The sequence below is a fragment of the Ictalurus furcatus genome, chromosome 10, assembly GCF_023375685.1.
Source record: "Ictalurus furcatus strain D&B chromosome 10, Billie_1.0, whole genome shotgun sequence".
NCBI classification, from domain to species: domain Eukaryota; kingdom Metazoa; phylum Chordata; class Actinopteri; order Siluriformes; family Ictaluridae; genus Ictalurus; species Ictalurus furcatus.
The window spans coordinates 13,279,500-13,302,983 of NC_071264.1; the positions used below are offsets into that span (position 1 = coordinate 13,279,500).

At 39.5% G+C, this 23,484-nt stretch overlaps 1 protein-coding gene across 1 annotated transcript in view; it reads right to left on the minus strand.

The window, feature by feature from the left end:
• Positions 1-23,484, minus strand: part of LOC128613454 (protein unc-13 homolog A) — a 24,777-nt gene continuing 1,293 nt past the window's right edge. Inside the window, exons 3-30 of the mRNA XM_053634214.1 lie at positions 22,634-22,708; positions 22,295-22,514; positions 21,835-22,062; positions 21,371-21,512; positions 21,042-21,211; positions 20,521-20,636; positions 20,208-20,371; positions 19,896-20,049; positions 19,665-19,733; positions 19,227-19,316; positions 18,939-19,073; positions 18,397-18,530; positions 18,048-18,133; positions 17,051-17,177; positions 15,745-15,841; positions 15,178-15,321; positions 14,651-14,728; positions 14,536-14,559; positions 14,228-14,305; positions 14,004-14,092; positions 13,688-13,840; positions 13,254-13,377; positions 8,510-8,566; positions 8,352-8,432; positions 7,391-7,538; positions 1,557-1,649; positions 1,282-1,441; positions 1-573 (exon numbers count right to left, since the gene is read on the minus strand). Of these exons, the coding sequence (XP_053490189.1) occupies positions 282-573; positions 1,282-1,441; positions 1,557-1,649; positions 7,391-7,538; positions 8,352-8,432; positions 8,510-8,566; positions 13,254-13,377; positions 13,688-13,840; positions 14,004-14,092; positions 14,228-14,305; positions 14,536-14,559; positions 14,651-14,728; positions 15,178-15,321; positions 15,745-15,841; positions 17,051-17,177; positions 18,048-18,133; positions 18,397-18,530; positions 18,939-19,073; positions 19,227-19,316; positions 19,665-19,733; positions 19,896-20,049; positions 20,208-20,371; positions 20,521-20,636; positions 21,042-21,211; positions 21,371-21,512; positions 21,835-22,062; positions 22,295-22,514; positions 22,634-22,708 (3,528 nt within the window). The 3' untranslated portion in view covers positions 1-281. The remainder of the gene's footprint in view (positions 574-1,281; positions 1,442-1,556; positions 1,650-7,390; positions 7,539-8,351; positions 8,433-8,509; positions 8,567-13,253; positions 13,378-13,687; positions 13,841-14,003; positions 14,093-14,227; positions 14,306-14,535; positions 14,560-14,650; positions 14,729-15,177; positions 15,322-15,744; positions 15,842-17,050; positions 17,178-18,047; positions 18,134-18,396; positions 18,531-18,938; positions 19,074-19,226; positions 19,317-19,664; positions 19,734-19,895; positions 20,050-20,207; positions 20,372-20,520; positions 20,637-21,041; positions 21,212-21,370; positions 21,513-21,834; positions 22,063-22,294; positions 22,515-22,633; positions 22,709-23,484) is intronic.

Here is a 23,484-nt window from a genome sequence, read left to right on the forward strand (position 1 = left end):
ATTAGCTAGATAAATATGTTGTTCTTTAAATATCTTTCAACCATGAGGTTGTGTCATATAATATGTACTTTTGAAAATCAAGCACACCACAGACATCAAGTATTATAGAGGTACAAGGTTTTGTACCTGTATCTTTTCATGTGCTGCCTCGTGCTTGTCAGACAAGCCTCATAGCAGGTTATGGCAGGTGTGTGTGTTAGCGGTCTGTTTTAGTGCAACACTCAACAGAAAAACGTGGTGGGCAGTTATTTTGCAAATACACAATTCCTTCATTAATACCTTTAGCTCCCTCGGCCCTCCTCGGCTGAGCGCTGGTCAGACTTAAGCTTGACAAATTCCTTGGCCACATCGTCATTGTTGCGCTGCGAGAGAATGCGCAACACAGTCAGTCCCGTCTCATCCATGTGGATGCGTTTGGCGAGCGGGAGCCAGCAGGCCACGCTACCCCTTGGTGCCACATCCTTCAGCTGCAGCACAGCCATGCCCACAGTGCGGTCCTCCCGTGCAAAGCAGTAGTCCTTCACACACACCTGCAGCTCATAACACTCCGGCCCCACCTCGTTACTCAGCGTGCTATAGTTATGGTTACAAATATAGGTCTCAGGTTAGATCACAGACAATGCTAATGTATCCTGAACATGTAAATATGCCAATAAAAGCTGTTGCTAGCTAACTAACTAACAGGTAGTAAACTAGCTTACATTTGTCACACGTAAATACACAATTATGAGTCTCTATTCGCATTGTTATAGTTTTCGTAATTTATTTAACAAGTTTATTAGCTTAGTGTACAGGTTATATGGCTAAAGGATTCTACCACATCATCCTCTAACACAGGGGTCTTCAATCTTGTCCACAAAGGGCCAGGTGTGGCTGAAGGCTTTTGTTCCAACCAGGCAGGAGTCACACCTGTTTCCACATGTTTAATCAGTCCCTCTTGGGCTCCAATCAACTATCAAGTGTGCCTCCTATTTTCCTGGAATGAAAGCCTGCAGCCACACAGGTCCTTTGTGGACAAAATTGAAGACCCCTTCTTTAATACTTGCATGTTGTAGGTTCAAATCAGTCATATTATAAACTGAGCTCATATGTGCCACACTCATAATCAGTTTTAGCTCTGTGAAAGTCTGTTTTAATAAAGAAAAAGTGATGTTATAAAATTTAACCCAGTCTATATAATCTATAATATCCAAATCAGCCAACCAAAAAGGAGTGAATTATGTTTTTCGTATTTCTTCATTCTGAGCTCAGGGGTGATCATTGTTTATAGATTATACTCACAATGTGAATGTTTCATTGTATTTGGGAGCCCAGCTGTTGTTCTTTGATTTAGTGGCGTACTTCCTCTTCTTGTCACTCAGGTGGGGTCCGATGATGTAGACCTCTACAAAGGGTCGGAATATTCCAGATGTCTGCCACCTCAGGTCGTTTGCTGCAACCACTACAAAGAGAGGTGTTTGTGTTCATAACATTTCTTTTCATTACAGTGAAGCAACCATCTAGAAGAGTTCATCCTCAAGAAACCTCGCAAAACATGGTTTAGAAGCACTGCTGACCTTTTACTGTCACCTTGTGTTCGCCTGTGTTGGGATGAGTGAAGATCTCAACGTGGATGGACACCTCTCCCACGGCATCATCCATCCCAGAGCCTGAGAAGAAGTGGCAGATGAGAACACTCACAAATCAGACTCTCACCTCAGCACATGCTCTATGGCCTGCCCGGACCAGCTACCCTGTTTTGTGTATATAATGAAGATAACTGGCTCCAACCGAAAGGCGATTATGCCAGTGAGAAAGAACCTGGTTTTATTCCATATTAAAATAAAATTCAGATCAATGCATTTGTTTAATCAATATTTGTAATAGTGTGTAACAGTTTAGTGATACCTGCGATACTAAAACTGATAGCTACGCAAAATATTAAGATGAATACAGCGTACAGTAGAATAATTATATTTCAGTGCAACTAAAAGTGAGTTTTACGTAAACAGATTCTGTTTATTTCTCAGTACAGGGAAACTCTTGAATTATTGTCTGTGATAATCATATCAGGTGTGGTGGACAGACAGTAAGCTTATGAAATGATTTTGAGCCATTGATAAGCTCTGGAAATAGTTACTTAGTCATCTCTAAAGCACACAGGGTGTAATATATATGTAAAGAATTCACTTCAGATTCTTCACTCTTGTAAATACATACCAGTTTCACAGGTGTATGGCATTCAGACATAAAGTACTTGCTGTATGTTAATTCATAAATAAGGTAATTGAAACTATGCTCAAATATCCAAAATCATGCAAAATTAACCAACAGACTATTAAAAGAACCATATAGGGGCCCACTTTATGTGAGATCTACGTTTGATCTGCACACATGCCGTGGATGTTTACTTGCTCTGTGCAGGTCTGTAACTAAGCAGAAGGAGAGTGGAGGCTTCACTGTTCCAACAATGGAAGAGAGAAGGGCAGTGCACAGAACTGTCTTCCACTGGATTAAACTCAGGCAGGGACATGCCAAAACGTGCTAATTTCCACATCATCTCCAGACTTTCAGGAACAGAACCATCACCTCTGAGTGGTCAGTCCAAGCACCCACTGTAAGGTGGGTATGATAGACATTCTGCTAGAGGGGTCACACTGTGCTATGTAGCCATGGGAGCAAGACAAGATAGTAGATAGCACCTTTGTCATTTAGCTGAGTCAAAAAAAAAATGTTCTTCAGATAGGTAAACAATGTATATTAGGACTGTAACCATTTGTATTCATGATGAATGTATTCATCATATTTATGAATACATTATTCGGAATGATATGGGTTCCTCCTGACATGGCTGACCTAAACACTGCATTACTGAGCCCCGGTTTTCTAATGTCAACGCTCCATATAGCCCATGCAGGCCACACCCTGTGCACACGGTACTGTGCTGGGGTCTCCAAAAAATAATCACTTAATTACTTGAAATAACTTGTACGTTACTTGAAATAACTTGGTTTTTTTCCTATTCAAATAGCTTGACCAGTAAAGTTTTGGAATCTGATCTTTTGGAATGTAACAAGCCCAAGTAAGTCTGATAAAATATTAGGTGGCTATTGTTGACAATTGTAATCAATAGTTCACTGATTTGGGAAAGACAGGGTTGTTTTGAAAGATAGTTCCTGTAAGATTATATAGATGGCTTCCCAGAAAGGTACACAGGGCATCTGGTTGAGATCAATTATAAAAGCAAGTGATGTAGCTGAGGAACTGTAGAAGTTCAGGAGAACCCCCTTAAGTTTAGACCATGCCCACTGCTGATTTACATCTGAATACAGACACAGATAGATATTTGGAACACTAGACAGATACTGCTACAGATATATTACACCCCTAGTGTGTATATAGCAGGTGCTACCCCTCTATCAGAATGGGTGTGTGTTAGTAAGGAGTGCCCCTGTGCTTACTGAGCTTTTGCTCCATGCTACTGATGTTGGGAAGGGAGGGGAGAGGCAACATGCAAAGTGGTACTGGCTCATTCGTCCAGCAGGGGGCAGTAAGGCTGTTCACCCATGGACTCCAGTGGATCCATACTTACACATGCATAAGTAAATAATGACTGTTACACACACGCTTTTGTACACACACACACACACACACACACACACACACACACACACACAAAAATATTGATCTGGAATGTTTTCTGCTGTCATCAAAATCTATACACCAATTGGCTGCTGCAGGCAACGATAAATGTGCTGTAAACTTCACATGTTTATGTGTATGCATTTGTGTGTGATGGTGAAAGTGCCTAAAGAGACTCAACAGCAGTGAGTTGATGGTGATACCCATATTTCACTCTCTGCACCATGGCCCAGTTAGACAGCACAGTTCAGCAGGCGCTCACTGATCCATTCTGTACTAGGCAGAGTAAGCTAAAAATAGCTATTTAGGGTGCTGTGTTCTTTCATGAAATTACTCTGACTGCAGTGAGAAGGATGCCACAGGAAGTGTTTCAGGACTAAAGTGGTGGTATGTCCAGGTTTTCAAATAGAGAGTGGGGTGGGTATGGCAGCACCTAGTTATGTACAGGACACGGTTGCATTTGCAGAATATTTGATTTGCTCCACATTTGTGCCACGTAATGACATTGCTGTACTGGTTTCATTGTTGCTCTACGGTTCCTAATACTCAAGAATTTTGTCAAAATACCTGCAACGCTACAGTGATCAACTCATTAAGGCTGCATGAATTGCATATGTGTAATAGACCTCTTAGAGTAGAGGTGGCAAGACTTACTTCCTATCACCCATGTGGCCGCACCCCACATTGGGATTGGGAGCATTTTTCATCATTTTCATCCTCATCAAAACATTCAGTGAGCCTTCATCCAATGTGGATGTGAAAGATATATATATATAATGTTCAATGGGTTTGTGCTAAGTAGACAAAAAGTGGTCACAGAGATAAGTATCCTATTGGTTTCTATCCTATCCTATCGGTTTCTGTGGCTACAGTAATGTTCTGTGTAGCTCATACTTTGACGGTACAAGAAAAGCAATGCTTTCCAGAAAGCAAAAAGAACACAAAAGATACAAGTGTCAGCCTGATCTGAGATGAAGCTCTACACACTAAAAGCCCCACAATACTGCTGACATCAAGGCCTTGTACTGTAGTGTAAATTATACAGGGCCTGACTCGTGTAACAATGTGAGTCATTTCAGTGATGAGACAGAGTCAATCAGGAACCACAGAACACTGATGCATCTTAAAAGAGAGCATCACCTGACATCAGAAGCCCTTTTAGATTGGTTGAGGGGTGCTGTCACATCATCAGTAAGCATTGGCTGCCTGAGATTTTAAGTACAAAAAGGACTAACACTGCCTCTAGACACACTAAGTCAGTATCCATCATTATTACTTCAATACTAAATTCAAGTATCAAATGAATACTAACAAAGGCTCTGATCACACAAGTCAGTGAGGAACAGAATCCAGTGAGGAGCAGAAAAAAATTATCCAAAAAGATTTGCTCATCTCAGTCATTTTTTGCTTCAATTTGCTTACTGCCACTTGTGCACCCACCCACACATACACACACAGACGTGTGAACATGACTGAGCCAAGGCAAGTCGTGAGCTACCCCTTAACAATGTACACATGCCCCCCCCCCCCCCTCTCTCTCACTCAAACAAGCTTTTTATATACAAAAAAGCAGTTTTTCTTGTAGGAACCATCCAACTGTCTCCACAAGTTCAAAGCATGCACAGACAGACAGACACACACACACACACACACACACTCTTCAGGGTTTTCTTCATCCTGCAGTGCCAGTATACATGTCCAACCAATGTATGTGCACATACAGCAAGTCAGTCCCAAGACCTCGTACATGCAAGGCCTCTGTGGGAGGATATGAGTGATTGCAGGGCATGCGATTGGGCCATTTGAATGGGATGCACACGATCTGATAATCATCTGAGAGAAGCTTTTGGCTGGGCCACTGATAGGTCCTTGGTGGTGCAGGCCATGGGCCCTTCGTAGACGTACCCTTTTCGGGGTACACATCCTCGCTATGGGTGAACCTTATCCCCTTCCCTCCATGAACTGGTGGAAAGACAAGGGAGGACAGGATGGAAAATACGGAGCATTAAAAATAGTCAAGAGTTGAGGGATGTAAAGGGAGATAAGAGAAAGTGAAGGAAACAGAGAAACAAAGTAAAAAAAAAGAGAGAGAGAGGAGAGCAAGATAAAGTGAGAAAGAAAGAGAAAAACAAAGAGACAATAAACCAGCAGTTCAATAAGCACTTCTAGCCCTTATAGGGTTTTTGATATCTTATCAAATCTAATATATACTCTGCTTCATTCAGTCTTTTAATAATCTGCTGTGGCTTTCACTCAACACGCACACACACACACACACACACACACACACACACACACACACACACAGCATTACTTCCAAACCTTTGTAAATATATTTAACCCTCCTATTATATTATGGGTCAAGCTGACCCATATCCACATTTGAGATGTCTGAAAAACTGGTTAATCTCTCTCTTTCTCTTTGAAATTTTTTGACTTTCTGCATTTAGGGTCATGAACTTATATGCAAATATTTCTTCTATGGCTTGTCTCGGACAAGCCATAATCAAGGGTTTCTGTTTTAAGCTGTTCTTTGCTGTTTTTGTGTGTATTTAAAGTGTGGAAGTCATTTTGACCCATAACATAATGGATGTAACTTTTTTCTCCAACATAATAGGAGGGTTAAATGCTTAGCGAAAGGAATGACATTTATTCTAATTACATTTCAAGTGATCCTTCATTAAAAGGGCTTCTCTGCCAGAGGCACTGAAAGCCAAACTGTGTCAGGATTCCCATAGCATAAGCATGACTATAATAACAGGGACTAGAAAAAAAGGAAGGAGAGGAAGAGTACAACAGTCCCCACAAAAAGTCTGTATCTCCTGTTAGAACAGAAGAGTAAAGTACAAGCAGAGGCAGGAATGTTGTTTAAAAGTGATAAATGTGCATATCAGAGATGTTCACAAGTCTGGGTCAAGTCTCAAGTCATTAGTCATGAACATTTGGGGTTTTTTTTTATTGCATGTAGGTACCGCTGTTTAACTGCTGTTTAATGTCAGAAACTAGATGCACTATATGTAAAATATAACACTATAATCTCCTCCTTGTATGATCTGTAATCTAAATAATTTATCTATGATCTATCATTTCCTCCATTATATAAAACTATGATACAGAAATTTAGTACTGTTTAAAATGGACAAACTTTGTTGTTAACGTCAATAATGTCAAGTCCTACTACCTTACTAGACAATAACTCAAACAAAAAAAGTGACAAAAACGCCATAGTATGTAAAAGTCTGCCACAGACTCAAACATTTTCATAGTGGAGGTTTTTCCACAGGTCGTGTTTTATTGTGGTTGAATACATACTGTACACATTGTAAAAAAAATGGTTTAAAAAAATTAAGGCATTTTTTAATCTTCTATAACCAGACACTTGTTTTTCTGACTCACCTTTTGACAAATTTCAACCACTTTAATAAAAAACAGCTGTTTCCTACACTGCTCCGTGCTGCTTTCCTGGTGTTGTGCTTAATTACCACTTTAAGCTGCAAGTGAATAGCACTGCAATAAATTACTGTGCACGACAGTCACGAACCGGACAAAGCCACACACTTAAGGTCAGAAAGAAAGAAATTTAGATCGGCAGCCCTTATTTATCTGTTTTGTGTTTATGTTTTTTTAATTGAAATTTTACGTCTTCAGTCTGAGTCAAGTCATGAGTCAGTCAACGAGGGACTCAAGTGCGAGTCCCTGACTCAATCCCCATCTCTGGTGCATATTATTATCTGCTGAATGCCAAAAAGCACGATGAATAGGACCTTACCCTGTGCATTCTGTGACTGGACAAAGGTTTTGATGAGCTTGTCTGTGGCTTGTGTATAGAGAGACAGGGCATAATGGAGAGACTGCAGGTCAGGACTCTTCTCCAGAAAGGTCTTCTTTAGGCCCACTCCTCCAGCATGGAAATATTGCTAAAAAATAAAGCATCTTTATCAGCTGTCTCCCTAGTGCAGATCCATTAGTACACACAAACACACACACACACACACACAGCAGGTCAAATTCAACTACGTCTAGATCATGAATTAATAATTTATTTGAATGATTAACGATTATTAATGATTTAATGGTCAACATTGTGTAGTGTTAGAGGAGTATGATGGGAGGGTTTATAATTGTTTATAAATATACACTACCTGTCAAAAGTTTGGAGACACTCGACTGAAATCTTTCTCATGATTTTAAAAATCTTTTGATCTGAAGGTGTATGAATAAATGTTTGATATTGGTGTTGTAGACAAAAATATAATTGCACCAAAATATTAATTTCTTTCATTAGAAAACTAACATTTAATTTACAAAAACTATTTTTTTTAAATGGATGAAATGGATGACGAAATATTCTGAAAAGCCTCCTTTAATACTGTTTAAAAAGCATCTCAGGGGGGATTCCTCAAGAAATTGGTTGAGAAAATGCCAAGAATACATTTCTGGAAATTCTAGGAAAAATTTGAAGATGCCACTTTGAAAATGCTAAAATATTAAATTAATTTGATTTATTTTGGATTTTTATCACAACATAATTCCCATAGTTCCATTTGTGTTATTCCAGAGTTTTGATGACTTTATTATTATTCAAAAGTGTGGGGGAAAAAATAAAAATAATGAGTGTGTCTATACTTACTCTGTCTATCTATCTATCTATCTATCTATCTATCTATCTATATATATATGAGTCGTTTAGAAAATCAGATAGTTTTCATAATATGACAGAAGAGATTTACCTTGATGGTATCCAGGGCCAACTCAATAACTGCACACTGCTTTGGTGATAAGGCCTTGGCCTCCTCACGCACCATGTGCTCCTGTCATGGGAGTACCCACACCATTTACTTTTCATCATATACTATATTATCCACAAATATAGTTAACATTAGTTTACCTTCAGCTTGGAAAGCTGGCCAAGCTCCTTAGCAGCATTGAAAATTAGCTGTGTACCCTGGAGAAGGAGACAAAAAAACCACACACAAAACAAAAACAGAAGAGACAAGGAAAGGATAATGGTGAGGGTAGGTAGTAGCATAATACAATAAACAACAAAACAAAATTGCTAACAAACATCTGAAGAAATCAAATACACAGTGTTTCTCACACACAGACAGCATTTACAAAATGTAACATAAGACTGTAAACATAGCTATGTTGAGAGGACACAACTGACAGAACTGTACAGACAGAGAGAGCTGAAAGGTCTAGAAAATCCATTAGGTCCACCGCCTATTTAACTACTATGGGGATATAATGACAATAATAATAATAATAAGAAGAGGAAGAAGAAGAAGAAGAAAAAGAAGAAGAAGAAGAAGAAGCATAAGAAATATATTTGTCAAATTTCTTAAAACCAATTTCAGTCCAGGCAGACACATTGTATACTTCCAAACAAGTACAAACAAATACAAACATTCCACAAACACATGGAAAAAGCAAGAAAAAAGGAAAGTTTTCACCTCAAATGTAACCCTTTCTAGCAGTACATTGCAATTCCACTGACGGAATGGAAATCGACTTATCTGACATTTTCAATGAGTATAAACAAATTAATTATTTTAGTGCTGCACGTCTGTTATAACATTAGTTAGGACACTGTTGGGTTTCTGTGTGTAGAGTACCATGACTCTGTGTTTAGCTGCTGGTGAGCAAGGTGATGCGAAAGGGAGGGGCAAAAAACACCTCTCCACAATAACATTGGTGCAGAGATCAAACGGAAAGCACAACTAAAGCTTTTTTGATAGTAAAACACCATATACTGCCACAGTAAAATCATAAAATTTAAGCTTAGTAGGCTAGGTAAAAAAAAATAAATGCTTAAGAAAAACTGCAAATTCTTAAAGCCCTGAGTGTCTACTCTCATATGAGCCATTAACCACTACTGTGGAGTGTGACATCACAAACAAGTTCAATGCTGAACATGGGCACCCCCAAAACAAGCGGAAATTCAATTTTTTGGCCTCTGGTAAAAAGAGTTAAATGAGGAAAGAAAAGTATGGTCTAAGAGACCATAAAGGAAATCTAAGAAAACAAGAGAGAAACAATTGCTCCAGTCTGACTGGTTTGAGACAGGGGAACAGTGACAGAGAAGAAAAACATTTAGAAATGGAGAGAGAAAGAAAGACATGACACATTGAACTAAATGGGTTTTAGTTCTTACATCACTGTGACAAGCAAGCTTCACCCTGCCCTGTGAAGAGAGGAAATGCATTATTAACTCCAGCAGAAGTGCTTCGCCTCTCACACTGGTTGAATGACAGGGACTGACACACTACCACGCCAATCAAATATCATACAAATGTGTGTAATACATCAGAAATTAAACTGAAAACAGTCTCTAATTTGAGATATGTATTAAACAATATCAGGTTTGCAGCAGCTACCCTTATGATGGGCCTGGTTTTAAGTTTCAGTGTCCTCTATGTCTGATCTGCTCACATCCACCTGATTTGGTGAGACTTGAGATCACTGCAGAACAAACTGGCACACAGGTGCAAATTTGAAATCATCAGAATAACCACAAACATACTCTTAAACAAATTATGGGAAAAATAAAAATGAGAAATAAGAGTGAGAAAAAAAAAACGATACCAAAAATCCAAATAATTTCAAGGGCACTGTATAATGAGGATTCAGACGAAACACAATTAATATACAACAAATACCACATTACCATATGACCCTAACGTTTAATGTTACAAGAAAAAAAAAGTAAATAAAATAGTTCAGTCAGAGAACTAGCCTGGCCTGGAATACAAATAAGGAATTTTAACCTTAACCACTTTGAGAAAACACAATAATAGGACAGACTGACAAAACAAAGTCTGTTAAGAGAAGACTGTAGATCAGAATCAACGGTTGAGGCACAAGCAACAGACCAACAGGGGAGAGAGGGATTCAAACAGGTGAAAGTTACTAACCAAACCACAAAGCCACCACAAGAGCCACCCAGGCCAAAAACCTGCCACGCAATGCAGAGGGAGGAACAGGAGACAGTGGAAGTGTGGGAGAGTGCCACTTCCAGAGAGGAGAGAGTAAGGGAAAGATAGAGGGTTAAGGAGAAGAAGGAGTACAAGAAGTGTGGAGGGGCCACCAGATTGAAGGATTCATTAGGAAAGGCCTCGTTCAAATCAATCAGGAATGCACCATGCTGCAGCCACCTCAGCTGGAAACAAGAGGTGAACAGGAATAAGCTGAACAGTGGGGATGGAGAGAGCAGGTGAAGGAGACAGTAAGATGAAGAGACATGATGGACAGAAAAGGATGCACACGGGGGAGGGGAGGAGGGGGTCACTTGCAGCCACACAGAGCAGAAGGAGTGGGTGGATGGCCACCCGGTACTGACGGACTGCAGGACAGACAGACGCACAAAGAGGAGGGCTGCTGTACTTACTATCATCTGTGGAGGAGGAGGAGGAGGAGGAGCGGGGGGGCAAGCGAGAATGTAATAATAATCAGAAAGAAGGGTCAGTGAAGCTGCAAAGAGCCCCACATCAAAACAAAGAAGCATCAACATCAAAAAGGCCCTGAGTCTGCACACTGCCAGTTTCAGCTCTTCTGCATTAGTGCCTATTGAGGTCCAGTGTTAACACTTGCAAGAAGCTAAGAAGCTTTTAACTTAGCACAATATTCCAAAAACTAGGGCTCTCAAGTAAAGACATGGGGCTCTTTTGTCAAAAAACAAAAAACAGAACAAAACAAAACAAATAAACAAAACACCAATAATAACAGAAAGACAAATAAAATCAGGCTGGTCTCTGATCCCATCGTCAGGAGTATGTCATTAAGAAAAAAAAAATTGTCACCAAGAGCAGAGAACAAAGAGCAGCCTTTAGTGGATGATAATGGTGCACTCCCTAGGCCAATATTGAGTATCTTCAAGTGAATGGAGGAAATGGGTATTTTTGCAAGTGGGCCATGGAACAGGGAATGTTAAAAATGACTCAGCAGGGGATGTTACTGGAGTATTTTAAATCACATCGCTCCAGCTGGGACATGCCTCAGGATCCATACAGGAAAACAATATGCAATATTCAGTAACAGTTTCTGATATGTGTAACCCTGCTCTCACATAGGCAGCAACGCAAGGTGGCCTGAAACCATTCCTTTTAAATGTAAACTAGATATCTATAGTGACAGGAGGCAGAGCAAAGATTTGCAATGCGAAGTGGGTGGGGAAATGCTGAGGGAACTTTACCTTTTTGCAAATTATAATCAAAATGATGTGGTGACTATTAATGGGAGTGAGGGACAGTTTTCCAGTTCTTGTTTACTACAGAGAATTTACTACAACGAAACATTATTAGTGGTTTTTGGTTCCACGTTTGTTCCTACTCTTGAGCTAGTCAGTGATACTTGCTTACAGTGATACTCACTTGATTTACCCAAAACTGGTGTTTGTCGCTGTTTTTTGGGGGGGGCATCAAACACTTTTAGGCAGAAATCATGATTGACAAAAACATTTTAGGCTCATTCTGACACTAGTAAATAGTGATGCAATGCACCACTAATATTTTCCTCCATAATTTACATTTTTAGCAGGAATACATTTAATTTGTGGTCAAAATTAGCAAAACATCTGCTATGTATACTCAGCAAAAAAAAGAAATGTCCCTTATTCAGGAGGCTGTTTTTTTAAAGATAATTTTGTGAAATCCACATTTTCCACTTTACAGATCTTTATTGGATGGAAAGGGTTTAAACAATGTTTTTCATACTTGTTCAATGAACCATAAACAATTACTGCACATGCACCTGTGGAACAGTTCTTAAGACACGAACAGTTTACAGGCGGTAGGCAATTAAGGTCACAGTTACAATTACTTAGGACACTAAAAAGACCTTTCTACTCACTCTGAAAAACACCAGAAGAAAGATGTCTAGGGTTCCTGCTCACCTGTGTGAACATGCCATACACCTGTTGCAGGGAGGCATGAGGACTTCAGATGTGGCTAGAGCAATAAACTGCAATGTCTGTAATGTAAGATGCCTAAGACAGAGCTACAGGGAGACAGGAAGGACAGCTGATCGTCCTTGCAGTGGAAAATTACATGTAACCGTGTTTCCCCCCAGACATGATGGAGAACTTGCAAATTTCTTGATGGAAGAGTGGAGTAACATCTCACAGCAAGAACTGACCAATCTGGTGCAGTCCATGAGGATGAGATGCACTGTAGTACTTAAAGCAGCTGGTGGACACCAGATACTGACTGTTACTTTTAATATTGACCCCCCCTTTGTTCAGGGATTCTGTTCATCAAATGTCTGTGAAATTTGTTCAGTTTATGTCTCAGTTGTTGAATGTTTTTATGTTAATACAAATATTTACACATGTTAAGACATTTGTTGGAAATAAAAGCAGTTGCATGTGTGAAGACATTTCCTTTTTTGCTGAGTTTATATATACAAATGTCTATTTCTGTAGAAGTTCCTTTTTCTGGCTGTCATTTGTAGCCATATCACACTAGCTAGGCGCTACCTGTGAAACCCTGGCTTCTAGCAGTAAACTAAAGACCAAGAGCAACCAATGTAGAATGAATGCAGAGGTGCAAGGAGAACAAATGAGTGCAGCATAATAGCTGAAACTTCTATGTATTTAAGCATTATACAGAAATTGGCCAGTTTAAAAATTCTCTCACCGTTTGATCAGTTAGAGGAGGGAGAACGATGGTCTTCTCCATGGTGTTCATAACAAGTTTCCAGAGCTCCTTTAGCACCCGCTTCAGAACTGTCTTCTCACATATCTTAGCAAACAGTGACAAGCTGAGAAAATAGGGGAAAAAAGAATACATGTTAAAAAAACCGAGCTGATGTGTAATCAGAAGTCAGCTCTCTCCATCTACTCCCACTTTAGTGCAGCTTTGATTCACCTCAAGCCATTTACAAAGACCCTTATGAATTGGGTATACTAGGGCAGCGAAAATATTAAACCTTTCTGTTTATGGCCCTGCAACAACCTATCTGGAATTGGCAAACTCTTTCTAGAATCTGCACTCTTACTCTTGGTTGTATCCTAAATAGAGGGAAATGAGATAAAGACCAGTAGGAGCGCCGTTTGGTAGAGAAAACTCACTTGCTGTCCAGGAAGTCCATGATGGGCTGCAGTACATTGTCTGCATCCTGAGCCACGCTGCTGCAGGCGCTAGCTGGCACATTGCCTGTGCCTTTCACTTGGCTCAGAATGTCTCCCATCTGCTTCACATTCTCCTCAATGTTGGGCTGGAAACTGAAAGAAAAAAAAAACAGACAGAACAAAAATCACATGGCTGAGAAATGCTCATCAATTCTGAGACTATTCATTTAAAGTTCTAAAACTGTGAAAGAACATAGTGTCAGCATCAGCTTTTCCATAAATTCTTATCCAGGTTGATCACACTAACTGATCTCACCTGGTGGCAAAGATCCTGGCCAGGTCATCCAGAACATTGTTGAGCTTTATCTGCAGCTCCTTTAGGATGTCGCTAGCCTCAACATTCAGCTAGAACACAACATTCAACAAGACAACCTTGTTGGAGGTAAAGCTGAGACAACAATATACCAACTAATATCCAAATAGGCTGTAGATATCTCTAAATTACTGAAGGACACATTGTAGGTTTTAATGTTGACTCACATCCTTGCCCCCCATGGCCTCAAACATCTTCTCCAGCTGTACCCGGAGTTGCTGAATGTTGTTAATCAGAATACAGGGCTGTGAAAATCCAACAGCATATTAATATTACATAGTGTAAAATATAAAATACCAGTCAATATATATTTCAGCACTTGTATTCAAAGTAATCAGTCAGCAAATCTCTCCACGCGCAATCTAACATGCCAGTGAATAAAAGCAGGAGATGACTCACTCACTACATTCCATTTTTAAGACTTAAAACTGATTGCAAAGTCCAAATTCATCAAATTTACAGCCTTGATCCATACCTTTATAGCGCTATCTTTTGCATTCTAGAGTTGGATGAAAAGAAAAATGTGCTATTAGGAAATGATATAAATTATTGAGGAGAACACTATTATAAAGGCATTTAAACAGATTTACCACTTTCTCCTTGGTGCAGTGGTTAGGGAAGTCTCTGGAAATGATGCTGGCATAGGAGAGCAGAACATTGCTTATTGTCTGCAACAGAAAGAACAGTTACATCTCTGACTATAATACATTCCATTTATTCATTTAATTCTTTCATCAGAGTAACTTATAGAATACACTCTAAACATCTTAAACATTTTAACAGCTGTTAAAAGCGCTGTCAGTAGTATAAGTGCTTATAGAATCAACTTTTTTAATCAACTAACCAGAAGCAAGATCCAAACAGTTATAGTAAAACCAAAGAGAGCAGCAACTAAATTGCAAGAAGTACTAGTATTCAAACACTAGTCATAAAGCAGTCAGATATACAATACTGATATACTGTACAGTACAGTACAGTTACATAATAATGCTATATTTATATGTGAGAGTTATTACTGTAAGATGTAAGCTTATGCTGACAACTGCTATAAAATGTGGATAATGATTAGAATTATATAAAAGTCAGAGATCCTATTAGTGACACTACTGTTATTCACCTTAGCAAAACGCTTCATGTAGTGACCCACAATCTGTGGGTCGGGGCACTCCAGCTTTTTGATAATTTCAAAGCTCTGGTTGAGCTGGGAAAAGACATCCACCACTGAGCAGGAAAAAAGAGCGTGTTCTGATGTCTGCTGGTACTGTGGAGAGAGATAAAAGAAGAGTGAGTGGGAGAGGAAAAGTTTTTTCCTGGACGTTTTGCAGCCAGATAGACAGGAGGGTGGCTGGTATTTGTGGCTAGACACCAGTAAGTGTGACATCTCATGCATGCCACAGAGATTTGCAAATGGGAAACAGGTGAAGAACAAACTGAGGTACTTTCTTATCTTACTTTCTTACCTATCTTTTTTGAGACAATATTTTTTTAAAATTAAAAACAATAATAACTGTTTTGTTGTAGTTGATATTTATTAATTCATTCATTTATCCATCTAGCCAACTATTCATTGAATGTTTCTTAGAGGCTTGCTCAGAAATGTTATCAAAATTCCATGACATTATAAAGAGAATGTATGGCCATGTTCAGCAGATAGAAATGGGAGGAAAATACAGCTTAGACTTACTCCATCTTTTTTGTCCCTTTCTAGAGCTCCATGCAGAAAGTCTCGAGAAACCTCCTCATTCTCATCCAGCCACTGGATTACAAAAGGCTCGAACCACCTGCAAATGAACAGATCCTTAGGAGAGGTTTACATGACAACAATGTACGAAAAACAGAAATGTTTTTCCTTTGCATTTTTGAAAAGTTTCGCGTACAGATGACAATGCTGTCAAAACGATAGCCGTTCACACGGATCTGATGTATTATGCATGCCAGGCCAGTAGCTGGCGATGTCACTTTGTAAAGGAACACTACGCGCCTGCACACATAAGCATTCACGTCAACGTGTCCGCCATATTGATCTGGGCAAGACTGTCCTACAAACAAATACAAATAAACGGGGGAGCGGTGGTTTGTCTGGACAAAAAGCAGAATAACGTTTACATTTCTCAAACGATTTCAATGGTTTATGATCTACATGGTGTACAAAAAATAATTCTATCTCCAGTTACTTAGAATCTCGATAGTTAGACTTTGAAAATGATTCACTGTCATAAGGAATTGTGGAAACTCATGCTTGTCAAGCATAGATCTGGCTTATGTTGGTTAATAAATACTGAGACATCCCTAATGTAATATAACGTAATGTACATGAAATGTGAAAGTTTTTTTCATAGTAAAAATGGATTTTTCTGTCTTCAACCCCATCTTTTAGCTTTTCTTGTGCTCCAGATCAGAATTCTGTTAACAAAGCTCGTTCATGTTTAAATACTGAAAAAAAAAATCTAAATAGTGAAACACTGGCAGTCAGTCTGCTTTCAATATTTTATTAGCAATAAAAGGATACAGATATACTCCAAAACAGACAATTACAAAGATAATGATAAGGTTTTGAATACCCTTCGTCGGTGTAGACGTGGGTTAATAAATGTGGTGTATGTAACAAATGTGTCTCTACACTTTGCTGGAGAAGCACAAACACAGTCCTGTAGTTTTAAATGTCTCACGCGTTGTTTTGAATTACTCGCGCACATGCCTATAGACTGAACACGTAATACGTGTGCCCATGACATCATCGTTTTCACAAATTCTCGTTTTTGCATGTTTACATGGAGACGATAACGGCATCGTTTTCAAAAACTTGCACTTTGAGAACCGTTTTCAAAAGTTTGCGTTTTCAGGCCCCAAAACGCCGTTGTTGTGTAAACGAACAGCCGAACCGCATAAATTTTTTTTCCAGCCCCTTAGATTCAAATGTCACCTTTAATTTGTGGGCATGTGTTTGTTCATGCATGTGTGAGGAGATAAAGGGAATAGGAGTCACTCACGCTGGGTACTCTGGTACTCTGCTCTTGAAGAAAGGCAGGTCTTTGCAGTACTCGTTGTAAAGCCATTTCACTTTGAAGTGCAGATTCATGTAATCAGCACTCTTACAGAGCCGGTTCTTTTCATGCTCTGAGGATGGGAGAGGTAAAGAAAATAGCACTTCATTACACACCAGCTGGAGCTGGATATGGAGAGTAAGCAGCCATGTTGCTGCAGAGCAAGACAGTAGGAATCAGTTGTAGACTTCACATAACTATACGCTAAATGAAACCTTTGATTAGCCACTGAAATTTTTTGCATTCAAATTCTGTATAAATGTCTTAAAGAATCACAAGGAACACGTAACTGTTCGTTACTAAATTAATACCCAACAGTCATGGAGTAGGGCACATTGGAGGCATATCTGCATGCTGTATCTCAGACTTTATGAAGTTCATTTTCTGGCAAATGTAACTACAAATATTTATGAATATCAAATATGTCAAAATCACAATTGTATGCATTGCAAATTCATAGTAATTTTAGCAAATCTGTACCAAGACTTGAACCAAGAAATTAACCTTGTATGCATGCTTCAGGTCACATTTCTGAATTATTATTGCCACATTCAATTTATGCCTCACTTTATACCTTTATAGATGTTACAAGCAAAATTTTGATGGAACATTGCTATCTGTAGTCATATACAGTACCTGGCACTGCCCTCTCAGCTCTCTGCAACCAAAAGAGGTGGAATACACCTCTCATAATGTTACAACAATGTCAACATTGAATGTTAGATGTTATACTCAAGCTCTAATTCTGTGCTTTAATAGTGCAAAAAATGATTCATAAATGTAGCATGAAAATTGCAGGTACATAATGTTCATTGCAGTTGAAATATGATGACTGGCAACATGAAAATCCCAGTTGCAGCTTTATTAATCTGAATGTGCATTTGTGAATGATAAAACTAGCATCATTGCATTTTTGATGAGAAAATAACTTCATAAGACTCACCCTCCATGGCATACTTCATATCCTGGGCGAACAGATTCCACATGACCTCTGCGCTGATCTTCCCTACATTCAGTTCCTGTGGAAACCTATTTGGATATGAGGATGTGTAATAAGAATGCAATCACATCCTACATTTACATTACATTTACATTTACTCACTTAGCAGACGCTTTTATCCAAAGCGACTTACAAATGAGAAAAATACAAGCAAATATTTGACATCCTGTCAAAATACTGTAGCAGGAAAGTCTAGTTTTGGAAGTAGACTTGGCAAGACTCATGGAAATCGTGTGAAGGAATTGATTAGGGAAGTTGGATAGTTTTAGTAAAGATTTGGTGATGAACTCACTGGTTAAGGCAGGGAGTGTAGGAGTTCTTGTCTTCCTCAATGATAGACACGATTAGGGTGATCAGTTTGGACCAGAAGTCAAGGTTCTTGATGCTTGGACCCTGTTCTTCGGGAGGAACCTCACCTTTCTTTGACTGTATGAAAGAAGACTAATTATGGAACTTTAGATGGAAGCTCAAACTTATTTTGCTACTTAATCACAAACTCCTGGAAAAAAATGACCTGCAAAATGAATGCTGCCAGAGATGCTCCCCTGAGAGCCAGTTGTGGCCAACCACTGCATGGCAGCAAAATAAATAATTACCATGATAAGGGCCTCCCCCAAATATTTCCTTTGGGCTACATGTACTTAAATTTAACCTGTAAACTCTATACTTGATATTTTTTTTAGAAGAAAAATGCTGACATACTAATGAGGCATGAAAAAAAATGTAATCTAGCTGTAGTGTAGATTTGGAGGTGATTTCTATATGCTCAAAACCCACAGTGGCCATGTGGTACAGAGTCAAGGAGGAAAGCTGTGCCATACAGTAGCTGCTCACCGGGTCGGTCTGGTACTCGCGGCTGTACAGCTCATGGCAGTTGTTGAAAATGTATTCATATGTGGAGTTCAGGCAGGCCTTCACACAGTCCTTCACAACCTGACTGGCACGAGGAGGACTTTGTAGCTCTTGGACCTGGGAGATGAAATGGATGCAATTCATAGGCATTACATAGGCATTACATACATAGTCGAGTGTAATGGACAGTTTAAAAAAAATGTGTCATCAGTGTGGATAATACACTGATGTTGTGCCATGTCAATCTTTGTGTGTTAAAGAGTAAAATACCTTCATTCTGAAGAAAGTGATACTGGTGAGTAAGTCCACAGTGGATTTGAGATCCTGCAGCCTCTCAGGACTGCTGGCTGGGAAATTATTCTGTTACATTCAGAAGAAAAAAAAAAAGAGTTAATTTTGTGCGAGATCTAGAAAGCTTGATCTCAGGGGACAGAGTTTACTTTTCTAAGTAAAATCTAATCCTCTGGTTATTTAATAATGCTGTCATGTCCATCATACTTATTATTATTATAATCAGGCAGCACAGAATTCTGCCTGCAGGAAACTCTCTATGAGTCTCGTTTGCTGTGGATAAAATAGAGCCCTCAGAGACAGAAAAACTGACAAAGAAAGAGCAAGAGACAGACAAACACTGAAACAAAGAAAGAGAGAACGTATTAGAGAGACCCAGCAAAAGAAGTAATAACAGAAAATAACAGGACACAGTACCCTATACATGGAGAGGTCAATCCTCAAAGAGTTGTGTAGTTGGTCCAGGAGTTTTACAAATCGCTCTTTCTGTAAAGCACATAACCCATAACTGACATTCAAAAAAAATTCCACCAACATTATTACACACTTTATTCTTTTTGTCCAGGTCCTGATACCACTAGCTTTTATGAGTTTTATGAACATAAGAAAAAATGTGCTTATGAAAACAGGCATGTATAAGTCACTCACCCCAAAGTTGGACGCAGCGAAACGGTCGGAAGCAGAGACATTATTGGTAGCCTGAGTGGTGTGGGCGTAATACGCATTGATGTTAGCCAGCAGAGTGCTCATCACTGCTGGCACTCCCGGGCACATATACTTAGATGACAGACAGGCAAAGTGTCTAATGAAAACAGAAAAAAAGATCAAATAAGCATTTATGCCTTCATAATGACTGTTTGCTTTGTGCTGTTATCATCCTACAGTAACTGATGACATGCACTTTCAATTGCTCATGTTTTTATATTATTATTATTATTCATGCTTCAAACTTAAACTCACGTCATGGCTTGGTATATAGATTCCACTCCATAACGCATAGCAAACTCATCCACAATCTCCTGAGGTGTCTCTTCGAAGTAGACCTTCCAGGCATCGTCACCTTTAGCATCTGGGATCTTCACCACGCCGTTGTTCTGAAGATCCGTCACATAGTGGAAGAGATTCTACAAAGTGAATGAGATGATGTCAACCAAAAGGTACTGGTTGGAAAGTTCCTACACATGCCAAGTTGATTGTCAATAATAAAATATAATCCATTTGTAAAAGACACTTCTCTGCATAAACATCACTGTGTACAAAGAGGCCGACCGACCTCATGTAGGCAGGTGTACTGGACATGATAAGGGGCCACTGTTTCCTCTCCCTTGATCTCCACACTGATGTGCATTCGGATGGCTCCTGACACAGCAGACTTGTCCGTACGCTTGTCTGAACAGGAAACAGACCGAACAAAATGAATGTCTGTCATTGGCAACCAGTGGATCTTCTGTAGTTGTGTAGTGCTCTCTTTTAAGGCAATCTAAGAGAGTGTTAGCATGCTCTGTATTTCTAATAGTTTCCATAAACATGTCACTAAATGGTGGAGAGCAATTACTGTTGTATGGTATGTTCAATATCAGTCAGCCGTTAAGTATTAGAGTCTGTTATTATGATGCTCACAAACAGACATAGAACAGCTTTTATAACCATTTTACATTATAGCTACAAAACTGAGCAGCATCTTAGTTTATCCTTTATGGTCATGGTTATTTCAGTCAGTTCCTCAGTTGCACCATCATTACTACTACAAAAGTAGGTCACTGATAAAGAGAAAATGGAGTTTGCTTCACTCACCGAGGTTGTACCACACATCCATTTCTCCACTCAGTGTCCGCACCTCGATGATTGTCTGCCCCAGGAAGTCATCTGACTCTCGCTTGAACTTCTGCTTGACACGTGATTTGATGTCATCGTCCTCGTCCCACACTCGCACCTTTATCCGATCTGAAGAGTTGTGGCACTCACTGAAAACACACATCAGACTTGGACTCATCTACTCTAACACCACAACGTACCTACTGGGCCAGAAACTAGTTTATTAATGAAAAGAATAATGTTACTGTAGATACAACAGGAATTATAACAGAGATCATTCACACTGAGTGGCTGAGTGCTGCACTTACAAATTGAAAGACTCATCCCAGACAGGATTGAGGTTACCGTAGATGGTCTTGGTCCTCTTCTTGGTTTTGCCCACTTGCACTGTTACATAGGGATCACTGGAGCCAGTTTTATCCTTGGCCTGCAGGCCCTGGGCACACAGAACTGTGGAAAGCAGTGGATTTATAACGCAGCTGAATGTATTATTTTACAAATCAAAATGTTTGGGTCAAAGAAATAAAAACGTCACAATAAAAATAGAAATTAATCTCTGTGGCATATTTATAATTATATGACCTTTTTGCTGTTTTGAAAACCTTTTCTTTTTTTGCCTTTGACCCAGTTATTATGGTCATTTCAACACATTAGTGCAACCGATTATGTAATCTGGGTCAGAGAAACTACCCTTAGGTGTTCATCTGTTTCATGACTTGACTGAGACATGTGTCAATTAACTTGTGAGACCTGTGATGGTCATCCTGCTGACCTGTGATGCTGATCTTGGCTGACCACTTGGATGTTCCATCCAAGACACTTTGCTTGACCTGCTTCATCTGGGTGACGTGAGTGGTTTTGGGGACTCCAAACACATCCTGGATGAGTTCAAAGATCTCTGGCTTGTTTCTCTCTCGGATTTTCATGCGATCCTTAAGAACCATGATAATGTTCTGAGTCCGATCCTCTGCACCGTGCTTAGAGCTCTTCTCTGCAGCTCCTGAAAGAAAGTAGAATAAATCTGATTTTAGAATAAATTCTGCCGTACAGGCAGGACAGCAAACCATATGCAACAGCAGCATACAGTACAGTGGTTCTGTGGAGAGAAATAGTACTGTGTGTTTATTTGCTTGAGAGGAAAAGAGGAAAGAAAGATGAAATGGTGCAAACAAAAGAAAACTGAGATAACAGTCAAAGAGTTCCAGTGATATTTTGCCAAAAGAAGACCTTACTCTGTAAACAGTCAGCGTTGAGCAGGTCCTGGCACTTCTCATGACATTTGACACCGCACTCAGTACAGCGCATACCCTGTCGAGCAATACCCCACAACAGCCCTTCACACTCGTAGCAGTAAGTTGGCGTAGTGGCCGTCCACACCTCAAAGTTATGGGGAGTAGTGCAGGAAATGGGGTAGATCAAAGCCTGGAGGGTCTTCTTATACACATGACTCTTCTGCATGAGCAGATATGGGGGATATAACAAAAAGTCTAAGAACACCAATAGTAAACCCAGACATAACTGGACACAGAGGCAGGAAGGGTGAGTGTGTGCGTGTGTGTGTGTGAGCATACCAACTCCTCGTTGTTGAGCGTGCTGGAGGCCATAGCAGAGGTGATTCCAGCCTTGCGAGAGTTCTGGACAAGGGACTAAAGCAGAAAGCACAAATAAGAACACGTTCTTCCAACTTTCTAACTGCCTTTTTTTTTAACAATTACTATTTTGCCATAAGGAATAGGATATCAAAGTGGTCTTTACATACAAACAGTTTTCAATTATCTAACAAAACGCAGATTCTACTAATATGCTCATTTTCCCATCTACAGGAAATATGGCTATATCTCATTTTCAAAAGAACATTGAAAACTCTTAAAATCTGACTCACCATTGCCTATTGAAGATCAAATGTTTGGGCAGTGAAGAGGGAAAGAGAAAAACAACACACTATTATGAGGATACTGGACAAACCATTACTCAATCACCCACCCCAAAAAGTATCACTGCAATAGAAAAGCATACAAGCCTTTGTGAAACGCCATTCTAAAAGGAGGTCTACGTGGAATTTATTAAATTCTTTAAAACGTGCTTTTCTCTTTGGAAAAAGAGAAAGAGTAGAGATTACAGAAAGACCAGGGAAAGTGCAAAAAATTAAAGAACAGAGAATTGAGAGAGGAAAAGTTGAAAAATAAAGGAGTGGGGAAGGAAAAAAACAGGAAGAGGACAGAAGGCAGACAAGTGGTTTATCTTCCAGGTGAATTCATCTTAATTCATGTTGCTGTCAGACTGGGAACTTCACTTCTGGCAGGTGGAGGGGTGGAATGTTATGCTTGATTAAAATCGGACTACTCAGTCCAGAATTTTAATATATCTCATTTCAACAGGAATAGACTTGCTCGTTGACACAAAGGTAGTAGTCAGGGAATGA